The sequence below is a fragment of the Aspergillus niger genome, assembly GCF_000002855.4.
Source record: "Aspergillus niger supercontig An13".
Classification (NCBI taxonomy): domain Eukaryota; kingdom Fungi; phylum Ascomycota; class Eurotiomycetes; order Eurotiales; family Aspergillaceae; genus Aspergillus; species Aspergillus niger.
The window spans coordinates 108,419-131,346 of NT_166528.1; the positions used below are offsets into that span (position 1 = coordinate 108,419).

Genomic DNA, 22,928 nt, shown 5'->3' on the forward strand with positions numbered 1-22,928 from the left:
GGATATGTTCCTGTCGCGCATCTGCACCTACCTCGCCAAACCCATCTCCTCCTCCCCTCAGTTCGGCCCCTCCTTGGCCATCTCCATCCTGTCCACCATCTTCAACACGCTTGCTCCCTCCGACTCCAGCCGCTACCACGTTCTCCTGGCTACCGTCGCCGTCATCCGCCAGTCCAGCTCGTCCATTGCCTTTGACGCCCTCAAGTCCCAGCTGGCCACCCAGCTGCCCGGCTGGCTCGCCGCCTGGGAGCTGGACGCCGACGAGGCCCAGCGCCTGCACCTCGCCATTGCCGATGCCGCCCAGGCGTCCGGTGACCCCGAGTTGGCTCAAACCCACGTCGTCCAGGCCCTGCAGACCATCCCTGCTGCCAATGCCAGCGCCCCCGAGGCCCGCGATCTGGCCGTCCGCGCCCTGACCTCCGCTCTCACCCACCCGGCTGTCTTCGACTTCACCCCGCTGACTGCCTCCGACGCCGTCCAGGCCCTCCGGTCCAGCGACAGCACCCTCTTTGAGCTGCTCGAGATCTTCACCGCCGATACCCTCGACGCCTACGAGGCCTTTGTCTCCGCTACCCCTCTGGCCAGCATCTCCGGCGGCGTGCTGGCTGATGCCGGCGAGGCCCTGCAGAACAAGATGCGCCTGCTCACTCTGGCCTCCCTGGCCGCTTCTACCCCGTCCCGCTCCCTTCCCTACGCCACCATTGCCACGGCCCTCCGCGTGGAGCCCACCGACGTCGAGAAGTGGGTTATTGACACCATCCGCGCCGGCCTCGTCGAGGGTAAGCTGTCGCAGCTGCGCTCCGAGTTCCTGGTCCACCGGGCCACCTACCGTGTCTTTGGTGAGAAGCAGTGGGCCGAGGTGCAGGGTCGCCTGATGGTCTGGCGCCGCAGCCTGGAGAACGTGCTGGGTGTTGTTCGCAGCGAGCGGGAGCGCTTTGTTCGCGAGGGGCTGCAGGCGGCCCAGGCTGCCGAGGAGGCTGCCCAGGGCAAGGGTAACGACAAGAAGGGTGGTGACCGTCGCCGTCACAACAACAACAACCAGAACCAGAACCAGCAGCAGCAGCAGCAGCAACAGCAGCAGCAAGCACCTTCGGCGCCCGCCGCTGCCCCGGAGGCTGTTGCCGTGGAGTAAAGGACTGATTACTGTTCGGTTGAATGATTGATTGATACACAGAGAAGCATACACATTGGGATGAATGAATAAAAAAGTTATCTGTGTGTTGTTGTGAGTTGTGGGCTTGGAAGGTGTTCTTTCTATGTTAATGTTCTGCTGTGTCTACATTTTTTATCCCCCTTTCCCTTTATTTCCATCTCATGGGTTCCAATTTCCTTTTCCTTTTTCTTTTATTTATCATGGTAGCTATTGGATTCTAGACAGGTTTATATCCACATTTCATCATGAGAAGGTGGGGGGAAAAACCTGACTGACAATGATACGAGTTATGCCGAGTGTGTAACTGAGTTTTTTATGTATATGCATCAAGTACTACACTATACATAGACCATTGGAGATACTGCAGCGAGGGTTGTTTACTCGTATGATATGAGCATATACGCCACTAGTATCACGATGTAAATGTATTCATCAATATGGCTCTCACGTAAGTACCATCTATCCATCTATGTACCACCCAACAAACACATGATATAATATTTTCAAAACCAGAACCAACCTTACAAAGGATTAATGCCCTTACTCTTGAATCCCTCGCGAATGCGCTCATACACCTCTTCGACCGACCCCGTCGCCGTCACCGAAACAACCTTATTCTGCTCCTCAAATGCCTTGACAACAGGCATACTAGTCTCCACAAACGTACGGAACCTCTTCCGGATACTCTCAGCATTATCATCATCTCTACCGGACGTCTCGCCCCGCTTCAACAACCGTGTCTCCATCACCTCCTCGGGACAATCCAAGAACAGCGTCATCTCCGACGGGCACACAGTATCCTCGAAGAACACGGCCTGGTCGAGTTTGCGCGGGAACCCATCAATGAGGAAGCGGGGCTTGGGGCCACCCTCTTGCTGTTTCTTGCCGGAGGCCAAGGCGTCCGCCATAGCGTTGGACAGCAATGCGACGGTGATTTCCATGGGTACGATCTTGCCTTCGCGGATGTAGGTCTTGATGAGGTCGCCGTATTGGCTGCCTTCGCGGACTTGTTCGGCGCGCAGGAGGTCGCCGGCGCTCAGGTGGGTGAAGCCGTAGTCGCGGACAAGGTTGCTGGATTGTGTGCCTTTGCCGCTGCCGGGGCCGCCGAGGATGAAGACGACGGTGATGTCGGTGGGGGAGAAGCGGGGTTGAGTGGTCATTTTGGTGGTGGTGGTGGTGGTTGTGGTAGTGGTTGGTTGGTTTGTTTTGTGGGATCAGATTCTGGAGAGGGAGGGAGGTGAGGTGATCAGTTTCTTTGTAAGATTGTTTATTTGTTTGTTGGTGGTGGGAATGAGGTTGTTATTGTTTGGAGGGGAGAAGAAGGGTGGGTTGGTGTGGATTAAGAGAGAAAGAGGGACATACAGTTGGAACCGGGCTTGGGTTTGTGCACGCCGGTGCGGGATTTCACAAGTAAGACGTAGGAACCGGTGCCCAGGGCGAAGAGGGCAACAAAAGGGAGGACTTTGAAGTTGGAGCGGCTGTATTGGGTGGGGTTGTTGGAGGATTGAGAGGAAGAAGAAGAGGAGGAGGAAGAGGAGGAGGGAGAGAAGAGAGAAGAGGAGGACGAATAGGGGCGATGGAGAGACAGTCGGAGATGTCGGTGGGGGGCCACCACGGGCGGCAGTGTAGCTCCTCGCAGTAACTTGATAGACATTGGAGGGTTGGGGAAGGTCTGGGGGGTGAGGATAAAGTATCAAGGAGAATTGAAGGGGAATTGAGAATAGTCCCAGATTGAGCTACAAAGCTGCAGACTTACAAGGATGCAATGCAGAAGAGAACCACCAGATGAAAGAAGAGGAAAGAAAAGCAGGAAAAGAAGTTGAGGTTCATCTCGCACTCGCTGCTTTGGGACTAGCGCGGATGGCCTGATCTATACAATCTTGAGTGTTACTGTGTATAGCTTCATCTTCTCCTCTCTCTCTCTCTCCCTCTCTCTCTCACTTATTCCCTGTTTTACTCCATGTGCAGTTTCTTTGCTGCTATTGGTCGCTGTCTTGTGACGGTTCATCAAGGCTGTGGAATGATAGGATACTATACGTTTACCTCTTGACAACTCTTGCCAATATTCATCACCTCAATCTACACATCTACAGCATCTCATCAAGTGAACAATCTCTAGCTGCCACACTCTCTCAAGTGAACAGTGACTCGCTGGCACTACTTATTTTACATTATTCTTGCATTTCTAACAATCATATCCCTTTGTCTTCTGGCTACCCCATTCATCCTAATATCCTCGGCATCTCATAGCTTCTTCCCTGCTCCGTGCAGTCTCCCCCAATAAGATGTTTCATCCTCACCCCCATGCTCCAAGAAACAATCGTGCGCATGCAAGAGCACCCAGAGCGCTCAGAGGTCACTTCCAAGCAGCTATGCATACACAGCCTCTTGTACATCCTCAGCCTTCGTCCCGAGGCCAACAGCACCATCCTTCGAATGTGGGTGATCTCTCCCAACGTACAATGCACATACTAACACACCTAGTCCCGTGGGAGACAGTCACATACCCACCGAGGGCAGAGAGGTCATCCTAGAGGACAAGTACAGACAGCCAACTTTCAGCCATCACAAGGAAAGTCAACTAGTAACGGAGCTCCCGGCCGCAGTCGTTCCAACTACAGAGGAAGCAGATCTAGGAAGAACTTCCCTACCAATTCTAGATATCCAGTCATTAAACAGCATGTAATAATGTCCACAGCTCCATGTTTCATTCTCCCGCGCCAATCTCCCGGTTCGGCTGAAGAGAAGGCAGCAGCACAGATACCCTCAACGTTCCAGCGACTCCCACCCGAGATTCGAAGCCAAATTTATGGTTACATATTTGAACCTCACCGTGTTGAGCTCATACGAAGACGCGAGAAAGACCCGGCGAAGCACCCAAAAAGAGTGTACTACCGCCTGTATCATAATCAGCTTCGATCGCGCCATCCCATCACACAGCAAATCCAGGACCCTTATTTGAAAGGCCAACACCCTGTGCCTATTGGGCTGGCTTTTACATGCCGCAGTATTTACTGCGAAACCCTTTGGTGGCTGTACTCAACTACCCAATTTGTCTTCACCTCGACGAAGACTATGAACCGCTTCTTTAACATCATCCCCTCTGAAGTACAGCCTACCATACGGCACGTAGAGATTAACCAAGAAATGCATAGTGAACCCAGCCTAACTGAGCACCGTATTCACAAGGTTCGAAGTGACTGGGCTTTCACAATGGCATGCGAGAACTTGGTCAAGTGCTGTTCAGGACTGCGAGTCCTGTACATCTACTTCCGCATCCGTGATTGGCCCATGAACCTCGAGATCGGCGAGACATGGTCATTGCCAATGATGGCCTTTGCGGAGTACAAAGGTGGCTTGGACATCGTGAACATCAACCTCGACATGCCGAGGTTTGGGCTACAGAAGTTGAAAAACATGGCCAAAACCCTCGAAAAGAGGTTCATGAAACCTAGGGCGTTCCAGGTCAGGGAAGATGAGCAAATGGCCAGGGAATTAAGCTGCTCTTTCATGGAATTGCAGGTATATGGAACTAACTGATATCCCTTTTTCATTCATGTTCCTGGTCCCTTTGATGGAGAAGATAAATATCATTCTCATATGTTCCGGGGGCGGGGAAAGGATTGATCGTTGATATCTATTTCTTTTCTCATCTTTGCTTTCTTTGTGTTATTCCTTAACCGTTTTAAGAGATGACTCCGATTTATTTCTATGATACGTCACATTTCTCAATAATATAGCAGAGACAAATACGAGATACCACTTTGTTGGGCCAAATCAAAGATACTGGCTGTCTATTTATGCAAGTCCAATTATATGTAGTCAATATGTACGTCAGTCATCAAGGGGGGGAATATACGGTACAAAAGTGGTGGGTGTCTAGACATGCATGAACGCCCGCGATATGCAAAAAGAAAATGACCCCTCTTCCTTCGATTCTTTTTCCTTCAATGCCCTTGGTTTCTTCGCATGCAACCCAGCGAGCAACCCCCCAAGTCTTGCTCGCACTCATATCGTCTTCTATTCCCGACGTGCTTCTCTCCTCGCTCTCTCTCTCTTTTACTCCCTGGACCGATCAACTTCGGTCAAGGACTGGCCCTCCTCAGACGGAACTTCGTGGTATGCCTGCATACGACGACGACGGAGGAACCAATAACCGCCCGCTAGGACCCCGCCCGCGGAGCAGATGACCAGAACAGAAATCAACAAGCCACCGACTCCGTGAATGACCTCGTACGCCTTCTCTACGGCCATGGCTGCTTGCTTAGCCTCGGCATTGGGGTCCTCCTCTTCCACATCTTCCTCCACCTCGGCCTTCTTGGGGCCGTACAGAATTGTCGGGTCATCGGAGGTAGGCTTCGTGTCGCCCTGGAAGCCGGCCAGGCGCCAGTTCTGTGGGGTCTCGGTGCGGTGGATGGGAGAGGTGCCGAGGACGTTGCTGTCTTTGTCAACGGCCTCGACAGAGATCCAGTCGAGGTAGCCGTCTGCGATGTACATGGTCTCGAAGTCGAACTTGGTCGTGTTGCCGATCAAGACGGGGATGCCGTGGCGGTCGGCTCGTGCGTAGAAGTTCCAGGTGGCGATGTCGGTGGCACCGTTCCAGCTGACGTGAAAGATCGTCGCCAGGTCGGTTTCGTCGGTACCGTAGACGGAGGCAACCACATCTGGAGGAGTGCTGGGGCGGCCGACGAAGGGAAACTTGTACGAGCGGTAGGTCGAGAAACGGGTGGATGCGAAGCGGCCTTGCATGAGGACCTTGCCGTCGGGCGAGTGCTCGCTCTGCATGCCCTGTTCACTCCAACCCACGAAGACGTTTCCGTTCGGGAGAGTCTGGACGCTACCGCGGAGCCGGGTCAGGCCGTTGTCTGGGCGTTTGTAGTGCTTGAGCAGGCGCGCGGTCATGGGGGTCGTCGTGGTGTCGACCTGCACGAACATCGCTGCGGATGTCTCTTCCTCGTTTTCGGCCTCATCAGAGGCATTGTTCAAGAAGGAGACAATAGCGTGGGTGGCGTTGGACTCGACGAAACGTGCATGGTGTTGCTTGGAGAAGGTGAAGTCCTGAACGAAGTCGGAGTACTTCCCACCAAGGCGCCATTTGATCTGGCCATCCTCGCCGGAGATCAGGTAGAGGGTGCTCGTGAATCGCGCAGACAAGAGGTAGTCTCCTGTCGAGCTCTTGTCAATGGAGTTCACGTGGACATAATCCCAGCCGGGTTGGGAAGCGGGCGGCGAGCGAGAATCGACTTTCACGGACTCGTGGATGGGGATGTAGCCGAGAGAAGACCATTCGTAGAGGACATCGCCGGTAGCCGTGTCCAGCTCGACGAAGCCACCAGCAACAATCCAGCCGTACTCGTTGGGACGACCGAGGTCTCCCAGGTCGACGTACTCGTTGCGGTATGCGCAGGCCAAAGCAGTCTTTCCACCAGGAAGGACGTTGAACTCATGCATGTTAAATGCTGAGAGATCGTTGGTCACCGGCACAACACTCTCGACCTCATAGTTCTGGTCGAGAATGTATCCGTATCCTTTGTCCCTCCCGCCGTCCTGGTAGCCATGCTGGAGGATGAAGGACAGATGAGATTTGTCGTCGATATTGTTGATGGCTTTGAAATCGAAAATGTTGCGGTTGTCGAACATGCAAGATCCGGCCCAAACAAGAGTCTACGTATGGCCGGTTAGTAAGCTACTTACTCCTTTCAGGGATCTCACTCATTATTGAGGGACATCCCTTTCCTCACGAAAGGGGTAAATGAATTTCTGGGATAAGGAATGAGAAAACGTACGCCATCTGCATCATAGATGTAGGGTCCAACTTGGCAAGGCTTCCATTGCTTCGTGGGAGCTTCTGGGTCAATCACGCCATATGGCGCAACGAACCAGTAGCCTGGGCTAACCGATTCGCGATCGTAGTATGCAACATTAAACTTCAACGCTCTCACTTCCGGTAGCTGGCTTCTCGTCAGCAAGATCATTTATATACGCTGGAAGTTCTCCTACCGTCACAAAGGACATCAAATCATCGTCCGCCTCCGCCTCCGCGACAATCCCGCGAAAAGAAAGAAACAACAGAACCCAGAAGAACAGCATTTTTTGAAGGAGTGGCTAGGAGAGGAAGAGTTCCTCCCCTAAGAAAAAAAAAGATGTGACGATTAGCTAGGGAAAAGGGCAACGATTAGCGGAAAGGAAGGAAGGAGGACAGCGGGAGACGACCGGGTCATTAAGACAGACGGTCGCTGTCTGTCAAGCAGCCAAGTGGACGTCGGTCGAGGGTATCTATCCGAAAGATCTCCTCCCTGGCGCGCAGGGAATAGTAGTCAAGTATGGAGGTGCCCCCTGCAAGCACACCCCATCCACGACACCGTCGAAACGGAATCCCATGAGCCAGCACAAATCGGGAGAGGCTAAAACTCCGCAAAGCATTACGGAATCTCCATAATTTGGGTCGGGCACGGCCAGTGACAACGTAAGTGCTGATACGGCCGCTGACGATCAGACGAGGCGGACACTCTTGGCAGCGTTTCGGACAGTGGAGCTGCGGGCCACGCTGCGAACTTCACCAGCGCAGGAGACGCTCTGATTGCTGGATAAGGTGCAGCCGGCACTCGCCCAGATTCGTGGACGGGTCATCCCATGATCCCACTGGGTGGCCACGCCAAATGAGCGACTCGACTGGCAATTCTACGCTGGAGGTCTGAATATATCGAATCCTCTGAACCGCCACCCCAAAAACCCTCTTGTCACCTGTACGTGGAAGGGAGGGATGCTGGCGTATGTGAGTATGTATGGGAGAAGCAGCGCCACTAAACCCGAGTCGATCGGACCTCGGGCATGGGACATTAAACTCTTTTCCACCCCGAGTTTACCCCTTCAGGAGATCTAGACCGACTCAGTCAGCGAGTTGTGTGGCTGAATGGACTATTGGGAGACCCGGTTGTCTGATTCTACCCGCAAAATCAGTTGTCAATTGGCGACGGTCCACGTACTCGCAGTTTCTTCCCACGGACTTGGCGCACTAAGCGAAATTGGCCGTCCAAGGACATACTTTTCTGGAAAGAGTTCTATGGTGAGTCTCCATGCTGGTTACCCACAACCACGAGCGAACCGTGCCGCCAGGGGAGAAAATTCCTGGCGGATTGGCGAATGAGAGAAACATGCCATTCCGGTGTCGGTGTCATTTGCCAGTTCAGCGTTCTTAGACCCATGGACGGCCTCAGGCTAGCCGCGGACTCCATCCAGGAAAAGCGATCGACAGTCCATAGATATAGGCGCTCTTTTCCATCGTCCCAGACAGATTATCTTAGTGATTATCAAGGATACGCTTGCTTTGATCAGCGGGTCTTCTCCGTTAGCACTGGTGGTGGTGAGCTGAGACTTGCTCCGTAGCTTGGGCGATCTGGTATGATGGTATGCGTGGTGCAAGGGGGGTGAAAAGAGGATTCGGACGAAAAATGAGTCTCTATTTTTCATTTCCCGAATCTCAGATGGACCCCTGGATTGGGATACTGTGGTATACTGAGAGGTCACGATGCACAATTTTCCGGGGTAGCCCAACAAGCTGCAATGGAATACGGCGAAAGATAAGGGTCGCTTGAATGGCGAGGCGAGGAGGTGTGCAATTGAAAACCACCTGACAGGCCACGTGATGGGTATACAATCCTTGAATAGGCTTTCATCCTGCCATCCATTTTAACTTGGCTGCTATCAACTCCTGTTCGTTACACGATCTAGGACGTGCAAAGTATCCGATCTGCCAGACGATGTCAAATAAGTTTGGCTCTACGACCATATCATCTCTGCAAACAGTAGTAAAATGCGGAAAATTCCTATTCCCTGTTTTCTGTCTGGGTCAGGCGGTTTCGGCTGTGTGTGGACTACGTATACACTGAACGACAGTTCCGCCGATTCCGTTGCGGTGGGTTGATCTCTGCCAATACTACACTTCGGGTGAGGGAGACGATGACGGTTGCCATTCTGGTCTCCCGCTGGAACTGATCCACTTGTTCAAGACTTCCGTGAAACGAATGCATTAGCCTATAAGGTCAAGCTCATCTCGAGCCACAGGGATCCCCTTCTGGGAAGTGATCGTTGGCCTGCGCAAAGAGTGCTTGGCTGTAGCCAAGTATAAGCCTAAATACAGATGAGTACGTATGGCGTGCAGTGACCACCTATATGCTTAAAACTGCTCATCCTTCAAGTCCCAAATTTCACCCCCTACTCCGGGCGCTGAAGCGGCATAGCCTAAGATATCGGGTTCCGCGAATGTCTTCGGCCTATACCTCAGGGTTTCCGACAGAGATACTAGTAAAAGTCCTTCTGTGCCTAGCAAGTCGTCCAGACCGAGCTGTGGGGGAATTGATTGCTGACACACCGTGGTGACGTTGACTCGCGAAGGTCTTCCGGGCCCATCATGAGTTAGCGCGTCGATGGTAAGCGCCCATGCAAGTGGGTTGTATAGCACACCTCTATGCGTGTACATTCCCCCTGCGGGCTCGTGGGCACAAATGGACTGTAGGTGATTATTGGACACACCAACTCCACGTGCATCCTGGAGGATCGCGGATGCCTGGTCTCCATACATCGGCTGCACAATTTCGTCAAAGGAAGAATAGATGGTCGTTGTGTGAACATACGCCGACTCACCCCCGAATCCTCTCAGGGTGCGAACGAACTTAGCGTCCCATCCCTGCTGCCACAGTGCGGGGGTGCACATTATCCCCGCAAGCCAGGGGCACACCAGCCTGGTTTCAATAGTCCCTCGGAAATCCGGGCTTATTGCAATGAAATCCTCCACTGAGTCCCGGGTGGATGGCCAATACTTGAGGGCCCACTGTGTGTTTAATCCGCCCTGGGACCAAGAGATGACGTTAACCTTGGACCGGTAGAGACTGGATATGTAGTTAATGGAATAAGCGATGTATTCGGCGGTAACCTGGACATCTCCCAACGAGGCCTGGGGGATATTGACCCAAGACACATCAATCTCCGGGATAGCGTTGCCCAACTTCCCAAAATTATAATAAAAAGACGTTCCAGCAGGTGCGGCTGTTCCTGGAACCAAAATCACTGGCTTCCTACCACTGTTGCTTTCCCCTGAAAAGAGATTTGGCATGTGGATAGCCTCTCTAAGAGCTGCCTCTGGGATGGAATACGGTGCATCTTCGGTTGCTTTAGACGGGTATATACTCCCGCTTTTGAGGTCAGGGTTTAGGTTATGAGCCGAGTTGATTTTGGCGTCGAGATAACCATTCAAAAAGGCGAGGATCTTGGGAGGAACTAGGCCGGAGGCCACTATGTCTTTTGCAAGATCCAGCATTGTCGAGCTGCTCTTCTTGGTGAATATGGCCTCGATCTTTTTCAATGCCGCTTGCAACTGCTCATTTCCGGGATGTTGCAAATTTTCGTTTGTTGCAAGACCTAACATAATATCCGAAGCCACAGATGATACTCTCCTATCCACCATGGGATCTTTGACCGCATTCGATAAAACTGAAACAAGATCATGGTCCGAGATTGGCACATGGGAGGGCTGTTGGGGAATTGAAATGCAGAGACATACGGGGCTCAAGAACACTCCATAAAGGAGACGTCTAGTTAGGGCAGACAGCCGCATGTTATGCAGGTTCAGTGTGCACGATGGAGAGTCGAGAAGTGGACCCAGGGTGAATGTGCTTCCCGAGGAAAGAAAATGCTGATGGATATAGCCAGCGAAGCGTGCCTCGTATCTAACAGCACAGAATATTCCGGATCTTCTCGACATGCCTCGGTCTCATGTACTGCTTACTCCTTCGTCATTGAATTGCGGTCTTGACCTGGAGAGGGCCAAGATCCAGTCGCAGTCTGAACATCAGAATTGCAAGCCCATGGTTACCGGACAATGGAGCGATTGGATGCGTCCTGCTCAGCATAGTTGCATCATCACTCAAGGGTCAGCATTTTGTCTGACCTTCGTATGGCCGGTCACCCAGTCCGCGGGCCATCCGAGAGCTATCGGGAAACAAAGACAACGTTTATGCTCTGCCACTAACTCCGAGTCTGCGCAAGTCATTCTCAATCGACAGAAGAGGTGTAGAGTATGAAGCTAATCAGCAGGTATCTGTCATACAATTGGTCCAAAGCACAACGTCTGCAGCGGTTCACTTGATCTCTCCGTCGCCACTCCATTCCCACTCGGAGGGTATCAGTGATGGGCGACGGGACCGCGAATATGACGGGTCAAATGACCATGTCGCGATGTATGAACAGCACAGAGGCTTCTTGACCAAGTACTTCGGTAGTAGTGGCTGGCTGATGCTAATATTCCATTGCTCTAAGGCCTTTAGAGGACCAAGCTTGGAGGAAGCAGGTGTTTGAGAAAGGATAGAAGAAGAGATTGAAATTCCAATCAGCGCCAATGTTCCCGGGATATACAATGCCTACGGGGGAACCAAAGCACTGTAACAGTACCCCAGGCTTGAGTCATCTGCATTGCAGTGCAGTCCGGGGAAGACCACAAGTGCAACCACCACAAGCCAACACGCGGTTGCCATCACCCCAGTATTTTTAAATATCTTTTGACCCACTGGTGTTTGATTTATGAGAAAGCCCTCATTATCTCACAAATGCCTCAGACCTCCGCGGCTCCGCCCCGATGGTGTCTTCCCACTTCATCCCGTCTTATCCAGAGTCCTCGGATTATGTGCTACACGATGCCCATGCTGATCGTGAAAGATGACCTTGAGGGGAGGGGGAAAATAGCCGTCAGCCGCATGTGCTCGATGCCTCGAATCTGGTCTGCGGGGTCTTGCTTACTTTGGGTGGGTTGGCTACCTCTTCTTCATGTGCTCCGGCATCGTCTGTGACGACCTTGTCAACCTGGGTTGGTTCAGTCAGCCGCGTCCGAAGACTTATTACTGAGTTGCGAAGCTAAGCCAAGCTGCTCAAGAGAAATGACTCCGAGATGGGGAATTGTAGGCTTACTTCTCCTTCGTGGGATCCTCCACGATACTTTGTATACACGTAGTCTCCTTCGTTGATTTGTTTTCCAGACTTGTCCTGGACTCTTTCCGACATGACGCGAGAGTAATGTCAAATTCTTAAAGCAATATTCCAATTACTAGGCTGCTCGAGAAATACGGTGCAACTGTCAAAAAAGAAGTAAAGCATAGAAATGTTTTAGTAGAGTACAGGAGGGGCTGATTTCATACTGTGTGATGTCATGATGAGGCAGGAACGAACTCCCTCCCGTTGCGACAAGAAACCTACTATACTTCAAACTACACAACCATCAAATATCATTCTATAAATGGTTGCTTCCAATCCCTCATCTAGTTTCAGTCCACGAGCACAGATTTATATTGGGGGATCGACCTCGGTACGGTCCTATGCCATAGCTAAGACCACCCTTGTCATCTACATCATAAACATTATATCACCGATCAACAGCAGTAAGTTGGAGAATCTTCTGGAGTCATTGATTTCCTTTTGATATAGATAGTAGTATGCGCGCTTCTCGAATAGTCAAAAAATAGTAGCTCAACACGATACTATCCTATACAGAGAGCTAGGACACCGCATATCAATTCCATAAGGAATATATACCAGTATTCATATATAGGTTTAATGAGATTTCCTTACCCAGAATATATGCTCATGCACTATGGCGTTATTATGGAATATGAATCTATCACAAACTACACAGGGACAAGTAGAGAGGAAACCGAAGAGAGTAACCACGTCACTACGAGCTGGCATTTCTACATGAACTCGCCCATGTTCCCCCTCTCCCAACAGAAAAAGAAAGTAAGCGCGGATACCGAGCCATCGTCACACAGTGGTAGTCATGCAAGAAGGGGAGTGGATGATGGTGGTAGCGCAAGGCAAAATCGTCGGGTGGACGAAGTAACTGAGCACGACAGTCTCATTGAATGCATAATATAAGTCCGACATGGTGTGAATAGTATAATTGCTATGATGATAATGATGATAATGATGATGGTGCTGAGTGGTTTCGCCATCTCTTGCTGGTCTTACAATGTTGCAATCAGTAGTGTGTTCCCCTCCCTCCTCCTACCTCCCGGATGACCCGGACTAGTACTTGGACTTGGCTCAGGCTCCGTTCGATACGAGGTGATGGCACAATATGTACCCGACCCGCGCTATCTTTATTTAGGGAGAAGATCACGTTGCCAGGGCTTGGGTTGCATGAGTGCTCGTAGTGGATAGGTAGATGGTGCTAGAATTGTGGGTCATGGACGGGGGAGAGGGTACTTGACACGGTATGTCCTGCTAGCAAGCAAGGTGTCTTCGCTTGAAGGTGGTATAGTGACTCTGGCGTCATTTATGTAGGAATCGATGATTATGAGGATGTTACGAACTGCCTAGGAGAGGGGACTTGTGGATGTAGAAGTGGATGTGTTCCCGTAAGCAAAGCTCGCTTCGTTTGGATTATTGTCTAGTGTCCTGGCGGGCCACGTAGGTACACACAGACACACACACACGGGTTGACTTTATGGCGTTCATGGCATGGTTGAGTTGTCCTGCATGCTCCGTGAAGATATGGGGTGGTGGATGGGAACTGCGAGCCACGTGGGCAGAGAGGATGTCTTGGATAAAACAGCAGTACTACTCAGTAGTAATCTGGATTATAGTCCCGTGTGATAGTAGTGAAAAGAGAACCAAGCCCATAGATATATACGAGTAATAGTACTAGGTATATACTATGGTGTAAGATGAACCAACGTTTATAGATTCAACCCTGCTGTCGAGTCAAGATTAATTGCATCAGGAAGCCCAAGCACCCGACATCTATCAGAATGGAAATTAAGCGGGGATAGCGCCCCTTGCAGGATCAAAAACTCCTGGGTATCTTGACAGGCATTTGGTCCCTTGCACCAACCTTGGCCTGCCTGACTGGTAGCGAGGGGACCCTGAGACGCAGAGTGGATAACAGATCGGGTTAGCGAGTTGGGTGGTCTATTGTCCTTGCCGATGGAGATAGATCATCTTCCGATGCGGAGATGGATAGTATGCTCCTTTATCAGTAGTACCTTACTGACTTTTTTTGCGTCTCAGCGCATGTCCCCGTTCCTTGGCGGAGTCTTCAGGAATGCGCAGTCTCTCTCACAAGAGGTAGAAATGTAGTACCCCTACTAAGTGGTATTTTGGGGTAATATGGTGCTATGATTAGGGAAAATTCAGCCAAGCAATTTCCATGGCAAGTAAAACAGCCGGACGAAGAGATCGACCAGGTATTAACTCTACAAGAAACCAAGTGAGTGTATCTACGTAGTAAGTACTACTACTTAGTAGGACTAGTATTAGAGTATTGATGATACTAGTAACTGCCGAGGGAAGAGACGGTGATTGGCGGGGAAGAGGATGGGTAAAATGTAACACTCCCGGCCATTGGGAGCGGGCCCACTACCACCGTTGCACCCAGTCGCTCCTCGACAAAAAAAAAAATACGGAAAAGAAAAAGGTGTCACATTCCAATTCCCTCTGGCTGCATTAAGCCATCATTGGGAATTCTGAAAGAAGGAAAGCCAAATGCCAGGGAGTCTATCCGATCGTCATCCTCAACCCTGCACATCCCGCTCATCCCGTTTGTCTGTGAGGGGTCACAGTATACCTACATACTCGGTTATGTGACTAGCTGGAAGCGATTGAAATCAATATGATTGATTCCCTGACTGACCAAACTTCTGGATCAATCGGTATAAGGGTTACCGAAACATTGTCCAAACCGTATCCAAATTGACCGACTGAAGACAAAACGAAAGGGTCGATGACCTCTCCCCGATCCATTTTGGATGCAACTCTGTCGCTTGTAAACTTCACCCGGCCCCACTTGGTTCATCTCTTCCATCACGCCGGGTGGTATCTACTAACGACTAACTCTTCCTCTCTTCAGATCGAGTACTGAAGTGGTTTACGGTGTATATGTCAATGTCATTATTGATGGTGCTTCTTGTGTCTCATTGTTTACACTTCTTTTGGTACTAGTAAGGATGAGCTGGCTGCAGTTGAGGTTAAAACCTCCAGTGAGTTATGCTTATTCGTGAGACCCCCCTGAAGAGACTACTGAACTACTAAGTCAATGATTACTAGATCCTGTAACCGTCCGATCTCTGAAGATGATTAGATGATTAGATGATGATGATAATGATAACGCAGGTCGATGGCTATTTGGGAACACTCCTCCGTTTCAAACCTCTCTTCCTCTTTAGATACCTTCCGAGCATCCGAGGTTAGCTCTGCTCGTTCTAGACCAGACATGGATCCAGGTTTCACATAAAACCCAATCTTAGTAGTACTAATTTACGGAGTAGATACTTTAGTTATACTTAATTAGAGGGAGAGAGGTCCTTTTAGCCGGGATGATGGATCAGATAACTGTACCATACCCATGCCTAGCATCCACCCATCTCTCAAGTATTACACAATACACTACCAAACTATCTCAACAGTAAGTAGTATCTGATCCTGTCGACAATAGTAGTTTCATGCATCATCACATCATCCTTAGGGGTTCATGACGGCAGGGTTTTTTTTTTTTTTTTTTTTTTTTTATTTTTTTCTCTATCGGTCGCCATCACTTCCGGGGGAAGTCCGAGTTACCTGCCAGTCGACAAGGTAGCAGTCGATCCTCTGTGAACCAGCACACCAAATTTGATTAGGTAACTAATTGTTGTCTAGTTTTTCACAATGGATTGCTTTCTTTTCTTGAGCGAAGTATCGAGTCATTTGAGTAGTGACGAAGGTAATTGAGTCGCAGGTAAATACGATACGGAACGAACCAGCTGCCAGGAACCATACCAGACAGAGCAGGGAGGAGTGAGTAAGTACGTAGTACCACCCAAAGTAAGTCGCAGTCGGAGTAGTCAGTGAGTTACCACCCTGCGACCTGACCGGCAAACCACTGGAAGGTATCATACCGATGGCCAGCAAATTCATGGATTTCTCTTCCTTTTCTTTTACTTTTTTTTATTTTATTTTATTTTATTTTTTTCTCGCTTTCCTTCACTGATGGATGGGATTACTCTTTATCTTCCCCTCCCCCCTGTTTAAATTGCAGATTCCTCAAGCAAGCCATTCCTGCCTGCGGGAAAGCCAATCCGGACGTGGTTCCTGACGAGGAATGAAACACGCGTTGGTTTCCTTTCCCTTTTCCTTTTCCCACCAAACCCGGTAGTACCGCTATTATTACTACTGCTGCTACTACTAAGTTACTACCGCTACTACCACTACTACTACTATTACTACTATTACAACTACCACCGCTACTCTCCTACTAAGAAATACTTTGCGACTCCAACAACTACAATACATTCGATACCACTCACGACTACTACCTCTACTTTCCCTTCACTCTTCCCATTCCCTTTTCTCTTCTTTTCCCTCCCCCCCTTCTTTCTCTCTTGCTTCCCCCCCTTCAATCAAACCCCATCTACATTCCCTCAAATTAAACGCTACCGTCACTCGGGCTACATCTTTCACCTTCCCTTCCGTGCAACTCGATTCATTTTCTTCCCGCCAGGCACTGGAACGCTCGCTCGTCATTCAACTCCATCCATCCGCTCTCGCCCGCCAGGTTCATCTACCACCTCCTATTACTTACCTCTACTACTATTGTACTACTACGCCTACTACTACTACTCCCTTTGCACAGGCAATCCCCGTCTCAACACCGGTACACTTTCCGCTGCACCTTGTGCAAGGAATCCGTTATCCGGGTGATCTGTGGTACTTCTTAAAGTCTTGCTTTTCTCTCTCGAATTACTTCATCGCCCTGGGGTAGAGACTTGGGTTCTATTCTGCATTTGCATCTCGGATCGGTTTCTGCTTTCCCCTTCCCGCTTCGGTGATTGTCATCATTTGGGTCGGCAAGCCTTGATCTGACTTCCTTTATTATCATCTTGAAGTGGCCTTTGCTCGTATCGATGCTTCTTTGACCGTCTTCAAGTTTCACTTGCCCGTATGAGCCCTTATCTGTGTTAACCATCACTACCCGCTCATACAACTACACCCCCTCATCCCTCATCACCACTAGCTTGGGATTGGGAAACCCTCTCTGGTCGCCTTCTTCCTTACCCAAGAACCCTCTCCCCTTCTCACCATGTCTGCCCCATTGGTCAAGGTCTTGCACCGAATGCAAGAACTCTTTACGAACATAGTTGCCGCCTTGGAGGCTATGCTATTGTTCCCTTCCCTTTTCCGCGACCCCTCCCGTAAGCGGCGGAAGCCTTTCCATGGAGCGTATTGGGGACGTCGCTCCCTTGATGCGTTTGCTGACGAGGTGGATCGTCTGTTCACGGCACCTTTGTCGGTGCAGAACATGGTCGCCATGTCAGACAAGATCCGTGCGCAGTTCAGGTCTTGTCTACAATCCAGCCCCGTCTGCATGCTACCTTCCTACAACCATGCACTGCCCTCCGGAACGGAGACGGGGACGTTCCTCACGCTGGATGTCGGTGGTTCAACGCTGCGGGTAGCACTGGTTGAACTACGTGGTCAGGGAGACATGCGCATCCTTCACGTCTCATCGTCGTACATTGACGAAGAGGTCAAGTTATTGGAGGGCACGCTCTTTTTTGATTGGATGGCGGAGAAGATCGACTCGATGCTACGCGAAGTGGGTGCCAACTATGGACGAGAGGCCGTGCCACTGTCAATGGGATTGTCGTGGTCGTTCCCCATTGAACAAACCTCCAACAGTAGTGGTCTCGTTATTCACATGGGCAAAGGATTTCATTGTTCAAATGGCACCGTTGGGCAAGAGCTGGGTGATCTTATCGTTCAGTCTTGTCGGAAGCGAGACCTCAATGTCCAGGTGGATGGGATTGTGAACGACAGCTCCGCGACCCTCCTCTCACGCGCCTACATCGAGCCCAAGACCCGTATGTCGCTTATCCTAGGGACTGGAACCAATGTGGCCATCCACTTTCCCGTCCATGAGATTGGACTGACCAAGTTCGGTACAAGACCGCCGGGTTGGTTCGACTACGCCAAACACGTTATCGTTAACAGCGAGATGAGCATGTTTGGCGGCAATATTCTCCCCAAGACTCGCTGGGATGAGGTTTTGAACCGGACACACCTTCGGCCCGACTACCAACCTTTGGAGTATATGATTACCGGGCGTTATCTGGGCGAGATTATCCGTCTCATCATTGTTGAAGCGGTCGAATCTGCGAAGCTCTTTGGCGGGGAGTTGCCTCATTCGATGCGCGATGCGTATTCGTTCGATACCAGCATTGTTGCGGCGCTGGAAGCCGATACAACCCCACTTCTCTCGTCGTCTGCGGCGCTTCTGCAAAAGGAACATTCATTCATCGTGTCGCCCTCCGTCGAAGATTTGCGCTTCCTCCGACGTATCTGTCAGATCGTCTCTAAGCGAGCAGCAGGGTATCTGGCTACGGCAATTCACAGTATGTGGTGTCTGCGGAATGAAGCAGAATTTCCCGCGACGGCCCCCTCCGCACCCCCTTCGATAAAGGAAACTCAAGAGGTGACCGTGGTGGAAAGCGAAGAGAATCACCAGAGTCTATCAATTGCATGCGACGGCAGTGTCATCAACAAATATCCTGGGTTCCGGGACCGTTGTCAAGGCTATCTGAATGACCTTGTGAAGGAGACAAACGCATTACGGCAGTCATCGGATCCCACCCCTGAACCTCAGGTGTGCCTGGACCTGGCACCAGAAAGCGCTATTCTGGGAGCGGCCGTCGCAGTGGCCGTCGCAGTTGCGGAGAAGAAGCTCGAGTAGACTACGTTATCAAGCGTTTCCTTGTCTCCCTTGTGTGAACTCCATACCTATCTCTATTTGATTTGTCGGCCTGTCGGCTACATTCGCATTCCGAGGTGTTGTGCGTCAGCTTTGCATTTACTTTGGCCTCCTTTTCACTCATGGGGCTCTGGGTGTCGGGCATTGTCATTTCCATTTTGTTGTTCTATGGGGCTCCTCCTGGGCTACCCGTTTCATGCATTTGTGCTCCCATAAGAGCATTCATTGCTTTTTGCATAGACAGAAAAAGGTTCATCGGTGAGGTGGGGGCGGAGCATTTCTTGACCTTCTGGCGGACTAGACGGTTAGGCATGTGGCCTGAGATAGAAGCAGGGATTGAGCGTGTGTATATAATGTTAATCGTCAATACAAGAGTATCGAGCCACCGGGCGCACTGAGGCCCTAGTGAGGCTGAAGCCGAGTCATGGGTCTTGGGGAGAGAATCCCTGCATCTCACAGCGCGCATCCTTGCCATGGCCCTGCCAACGAAGATGCACAAGATCAAGGGGATCAATCTGCGCAGGTCCCCCAATGGAAAGAGGAAACAAACGCACAATCTAGTCCAAGAACGGACAACAATGGTGAAATATACATTCACTTCTTGCCTTTTCAAGCATCAGTCATATCGTATCATATAAGTGTCACTCCCGACAAAGGTCTTGTAACAACTCCAGCATTCTCAATTGAAGCGCCGATAATTCCTCTCGGGAAAGCTGTTGCTGCTGCTTGACTGCCGGGTTCGTTGTTGTTCTTCCCGGGTTCGAGGGGTCAGAGTCCGAAACAAGACCCTTCTTAATAGTGAAAAAGGGGATCCTAAGTGCCTTGAGCTCCGCTATCATAGCATCGGACATTTGTCGCGAGGCTTTGTATACTTTTGCGTCGTAGTTGGTTAATTCGGCGCGGTCTTCTTCGGCTGTCTGTTTCATCATCACTCATTAGCTGTGTAGGCTTTTGGGGATATCTTTTTTTGTTTTGTTTGTCTGTGGTGGTAATGATTGCTAATCATCACCAGCACTATGATGGATGTTCCTTCGTGGTTTGTTCTTCTTCTTTTGCATCTGTATATCCGTATGGTATGCATGCATGGGAATACATACAGAAACTTGCTTATTCTCATCAACGGGAGCGCCGACGGATCGTCTAATTATCATAATTTTATAAGTGATTAACATAACTCATCTATCTCTTTCCTGGCTGCTTTTATTGTTCTCTATAGATTGAGGACGGGAATAATCAGGGTAATGCAAGACTCACAATACAGCATCCAGCTCCTTCTTCTTCTCCGTCCGGGCGGATTGTTTCTTCAAGAGCGCTTCTCGTCCCTGCCACCATTGTTTCTCGTGGTCGTGTTGTCGTTGGATTAGCCAGCGGATGCGTCGTTGGATGTCTTCGTTTTGGGCGACCGTGCGCATCACATAGCGGAGGGCGCTGGGCCAGCTGGTTATGCTGGAGGTGTCTTCTGCGATGCATCCTGCTGGGGCTGGGGTTGGTGCTGGTCGTGGTTGTGGTTGTGGTTGTGGTGCTGGGGAGGGGTGTTGTTGTTGTTGGTGGTGGTGGTGTTGGGGTCGTGAGATGGGTTTCGGGGGTATGGGGAGCTGGGGGAGGGATTCGGTGGGTTCGTAAGGATCATTGTCTTCTGTTGGTGCTGGCTCTGGGCTGTGGGAGTAAGGAGGGCGTGATTGTGATTGTGGTTGTAGTTGTAGTTGTGCTTGTGGTTGTTGCTGGTTGGATAAGGCGGAGAGAGTTCTGAGGACAGAGCTCAAGTCTGCTGCGTTGTAGTCCATAATGTAATATGCTCATAGAAGTGATGCTAATATTGACATATTCTGTAGCTCGACTATTAAATTAAATCGAAGTAGTGTTAATGTAAAATCTCTCGAATTATTAGACGATGAATATGGAGTAAATCGGAAGCGGAGTTGTAGTAGTAAAGTTAGTGTCCGGCTCGGCCTCGAATCGACGAGGTTGGATTTCTTTCCGCTGAAAATTTCCCCGGCCGGCAATCATTCCAATTCTCCTCCATCTCCGCCTGACCCCGTTGGCTTCAGCTGCTCTCCCCTCCCGGCTCGACGCCCCAATCTCTCTTTTGGATCTGACCCTTCGTCGTCCTATCTAACTAAGCCGACTTAATCCCCTGCGCGCGCAATCCTTCGCCTCTCCCCCGCCCACCGCCGAATGTACCGTTCCGACTGATCCCATCCCGGTCACATCATACCATATTACTACCACCACTACCACCCTCGAGCATCCTCATTCCATAACCCACGCTCCCCCGACTTGATTCAAAATGTCCCGCTCCGCTGCAGACGCGACCCGGTTCACGGCCACCGGACCCTACGCACACTCCAAGCCCGGCTCGGCCAGCGCGGCGGCCCCCTACAAGCTCCCTAGCTCGATGGCCAAGCCCACCTCCCAGCAACAGCAACAGCCGCAGTTAAACGCCAATGGCAGACCGGAGTCCCCCAAGGAAAAGGTTGAGCGGTTGAGGGCCCAGGCCCGCGCTGCCCGGTTAGCTCAGTCAACATCGCGGGTGGATCAGATGATTGAGGTAGGACGTCGGTTTGCGAACAAGGCGCATAAGACGATGGTGTACACGCTGATTGCTGCATCTGGTATGTTCATCATTACAAGGAAGTGACGACGGAAATTGACTACACATACGTGTGGCCGCCGCGAGGATATAAACCATTGACTAACGCGTTTCGGGAATGAAATCAGGTGTCTGCGGAGCTCTAACAGTCTACTCCGTCATCTCTTTAACGCTATACAACCGTCGGCAGCGGGCTCTGTGGGTGGAGAAGGAGATGCAGAGACTGCAGGATGCGAAGACGGCGTATGCTGCCGGTACGGCTAACACGGAGCAATTGGAGCTGCTCAAGAATGAGAAGATCGGGGAGATCTTCCAGCAGAAGAAGGAGGAGGCGAAGGCGCAGCGGCCCTGGAATCAGGTCAAGAACTTCTTCTTTGGTGGTTTGAAGCAGGATGAGAAGGCTGCTGCTGATAGCAGCAGCTCTATCCCCGATAGTGTCTTGGAGGGCGGCAGCAAGTCCGCAGTGCTGGAGGCGCTGAACGCTAAGGCTGCGGAGGACGCGGCTAAGTCTGCTCCTGCCGCTGCTGCTCCTAAGGGCCCGCTGGATGCGTTGGCTGAGAATGCGGAAGATGCTGCGAAGCAGTCGACGCGAAGCTGGAAGAGCTGGTTTACTGGACGGTAAGGAATGAAGAAATATCTGGTATATGGAACGGATGTATGACATACAGAGAGGAGGGAGGTGGGTTGGTGTGCGAGGATGGAAAACAAGGAATTTCTCGGAGATGACGCCTATCACATTTACTTATGCTGCTTTTCTGGTTTGCATGGCATCGTCTTTTATTCTTCCCCCTGTTTTTCCACATTCTGGGGTTGCGGCGTCTATGCGGGTTGTATTCTTTTTTTGTCTATCTTCATTTCTTTCTAGCTGTATTCTTATCTTGCTGTTGTTCGTTTCCCTCAACCTGTGTATTACTGGGTGAGAGTTCTTGTCTTTACTCTTGTGTACATATACATATCTACTATTCTCTCTCTCTCTCTCGTATATCTCTCGCCGTCTCTTGATTAGGAAAGTGCTTTCGATGGCTCGAGGCCACATAAATGGAGAGGGTCAATCAAGCAAAGATGGATCTGTACAAGCAATCAGATATTGTCGTACTCATCGTTCTATTATTGATTCATCACTGTCTACCGTAGACAGAACCTAGGTGAACAGATACAGGCCAAAAGAATTACAAAACCTGTAGAGAAAAAAGAAAGAAAAAGCAGTCAAGACTTTTACTGGAACAAAGACCGAAAATGCTGCCCGCACAGGCAGAGGCTGCCTGTCCAACACACCCATAACTCAGGAACTCGTGCCCGCAAAGACAGATAATGAAACCAAAATGAGGTAAAATAAAGCACCCTGGCTATGGTATCTAGATCGGATTATTCGGAACAAAAGGAAAAGGGAATCACACTCGCTGGGGGGTTTCGTAAACGCA

The 22,928-nt window shown here is 50.6% G+C and overlaps 12 protein-coding genes across 12 annotated transcripts; 6 read left to right on the forward strand and 6 right to left on the reverse strand.

Annotated features, from left to right (window-relative positions):
* Window positions 1-4: 4 nt before the first annotated feature.
* Window positions 5-1,132, forward strand: An13g00430 (uncharacterized protein; the record flags this gene model as incomplete). Its single annotated transcript, XM_001396146.1, has 1 exon — window positions 5-1,132. The coding sequence occupies one exon, from the start codon at window positions 5-7 to the stop codon at window positions 1,130-1,132; it is 1,128 nt and encodes a 375-aa protein (XP_001396183.1).
* Window positions 1,133-1,674: 542 nt separating this feature from the next.
* Window positions 1,675-2,313, reverse strand: An13g00440 (uncharacterized protein; the record flags this gene model as incomplete). The annotated part of the gene is made up of 1 exon (XM_001396147.3): window positions 1,675-2,313. The coding sequence occupies one exon, from the start codon at window positions 2,311-2,313 to the stop codon at window positions 1,675-1,677; it is 639 nt and encodes a 212-aa protein (XP_001396184.1).
* A 1,125-nt stretch (window positions 2,314-3,438) lies between these two features.
* An13g00450 (uncharacterized protein) lies at window positions 3,439-4,693 on the forward strand (the record flags this gene model as incomplete). The annotated part of the gene is made up of 2 exons (XM_001396148.3): window positions 3,439-3,591; window positions 3,638-4,693. The coding sequence occupies 2 exons, from the start codon at window positions 3,439-3,441 to the stop codon at window positions 4,691-4,693; spliced, it is 1,209 nt and encodes a 402-aa protein (XP_001396185.3).
* Window positions 4,694-5,212: 519 nt separating this feature from the next.
* On the reverse strand, window positions 5,213-7,243 carry An13g00460 (uncharacterized protein; the record flags this gene model as incomplete). The annotated part of the gene is made up of 3 exons (XM_001396149.3): window positions 5,213-6,817; window positions 6,940-7,104; window positions 7,154-7,243. 3 exons carry the CDS (start codon window positions 7,241-7,243, stop codon window positions 5,213-5,215), a joined length of 1,860 nt encoding a protein of 619 aa, XP_001396186.1.
* Window positions 7,244-8,066: 823 nt separating this feature from the next.
* Window positions 8,067-8,539, forward strand: An13g00470 (hypothetical protein; the record flags this gene model as incomplete). The annotated part of the gene is made up of 2 exons (XM_059743782.1): window positions 8,067-8,219; window positions 8,270-8,539. The coding sequence occupies 2 exons, from the start codon at window positions 8,067-8,069 to the stop codon at window positions 8,537-8,539; spliced, it is 423 nt and encodes a 140-aa protein (XP_059602015.1).
* A 790-nt stretch (window positions 8,540-9,329) lies between these two features.
* An13g00480 (uncharacterized protein) lies at window positions 9,330-12,205 on the reverse strand (the record flags this gene model as incomplete). Its single annotated transcript, XM_059743783.1, has 6 exons — window positions 9,330-10,878; window positions 10,938-10,993; window positions 11,100-11,188; window positions 11,573-11,615; window positions 11,945-12,007; window positions 12,113-12,205. The coding sequence occupies 6 exons, from the start codon at window positions 12,203-12,205 to the stop codon at window positions 9,330-9,332; spliced, it is 1,893 nt and encodes a 630-aa protein (XP_059602016.1).
* A 597-nt stretch (window positions 12,206-12,802) lies between these two features.
* On the forward strand, window positions 12,803-14,094 carry An13g00490 (hypothetical protein; the record flags this gene model as incomplete). The annotated part of the gene is made up of 5 exons (XM_059743784.1): window positions 12,803-13,033; window positions 13,358-13,432; window positions 13,517-13,554; window positions 13,667-13,766; window positions 13,981-14,094. The coding sequence occupies 5 exons, from the start codon at window positions 12,803-12,805 to the stop codon at window positions 14,092-14,094; spliced, it is 558 nt and encodes a 185-aa protein (XP_059602017.1).
* Window positions 14,095-14,615: 521 nt separating this feature from the next.
* An13g00500 (hypothetical protein) lies at window positions 14,616-17,135 on the reverse strand (the record flags this gene model as incomplete). Its single annotated transcript, XM_059743785.1, has 9 exons — window positions 14,616-14,715; window positions 14,829-14,895; window positions 14,972-15,014; window positions 15,365-15,436; window positions 15,752-15,781; window positions 15,950-16,030; window positions 16,255-16,345; window positions 16,436-16,563; window positions 16,914-17,135. The coding sequence occupies 9 exons, from the start codon at window positions 17,133-17,135 to the stop codon at window positions 14,616-14,618; spliced, it is 834 nt and encodes a 277-aa protein (XP_059602018.1).
* A 189-nt stretch (window positions 17,136-17,324) lies between these two features.
* On the forward strand, window positions 17,325-18,899 carry An13g00510 (uncharacterized protein; the record flags this gene model as incomplete). The annotated part of the gene is made up of 1 exon (XM_001396154.3): window positions 17,325-18,899. The coding sequence occupies one exon, from the start codon at window positions 17,325-17,327 to the stop codon at window positions 18,897-18,899; it is 1,575 nt and encodes a 524-aa protein (XP_001396191.3).
* Window positions 18,900-19,558: 659 nt separating this feature from the next.
* An13g00520 (uncharacterized protein) lies at window positions 19,559-20,701 on the reverse strand (the record flags this gene model as incomplete). Its single annotated transcript, XM_059743786.1, has 3 exons — window positions 19,559-19,834; window positions 20,015-20,057; window positions 20,172-20,701. The coding sequence occupies 3 exons, from the start codon at window positions 20,699-20,701 to the stop codon at window positions 19,559-19,561; spliced, it is 849 nt and encodes a 282-aa protein (XP_059602019.1).
* A 219-nt stretch (window positions 20,702-20,920) lies between these two features.
* An13g00530 (hypothetical protein) lies at window positions 20,921-21,171 on the reverse strand (the record flags this gene model as incomplete). The annotated part of the gene is made up of 2 exons (XM_059743787.1): window positions 20,921-21,025; window positions 21,133-21,171. The coding sequence occupies 2 exons, from the start codon at window positions 21,169-21,171 to the stop codon at window positions 20,921-20,923; spliced, it is 144 nt and encodes a 47-aa protein (XP_059602020.1).
* A 33-nt stretch (window positions 21,172-21,204) lies between these two features.
* Window positions 21,205-22,129, forward strand: An13g00540 (uncharacterized protein; the record flags this gene model as incomplete). The annotated part of the gene is made up of 2 exons (XM_059743788.1): window positions 21,205-21,529; window positions 21,657-22,129. 2 exons carry the CDS (start codon window positions 21,205-21,207, stop codon window positions 22,127-22,129), a joined length of 798 nt encoding a protein of 265 aa, XP_059602021.1.
* Between the last annotated feature and the right edge of the window lie 799 nt (window positions 22,130-22,928).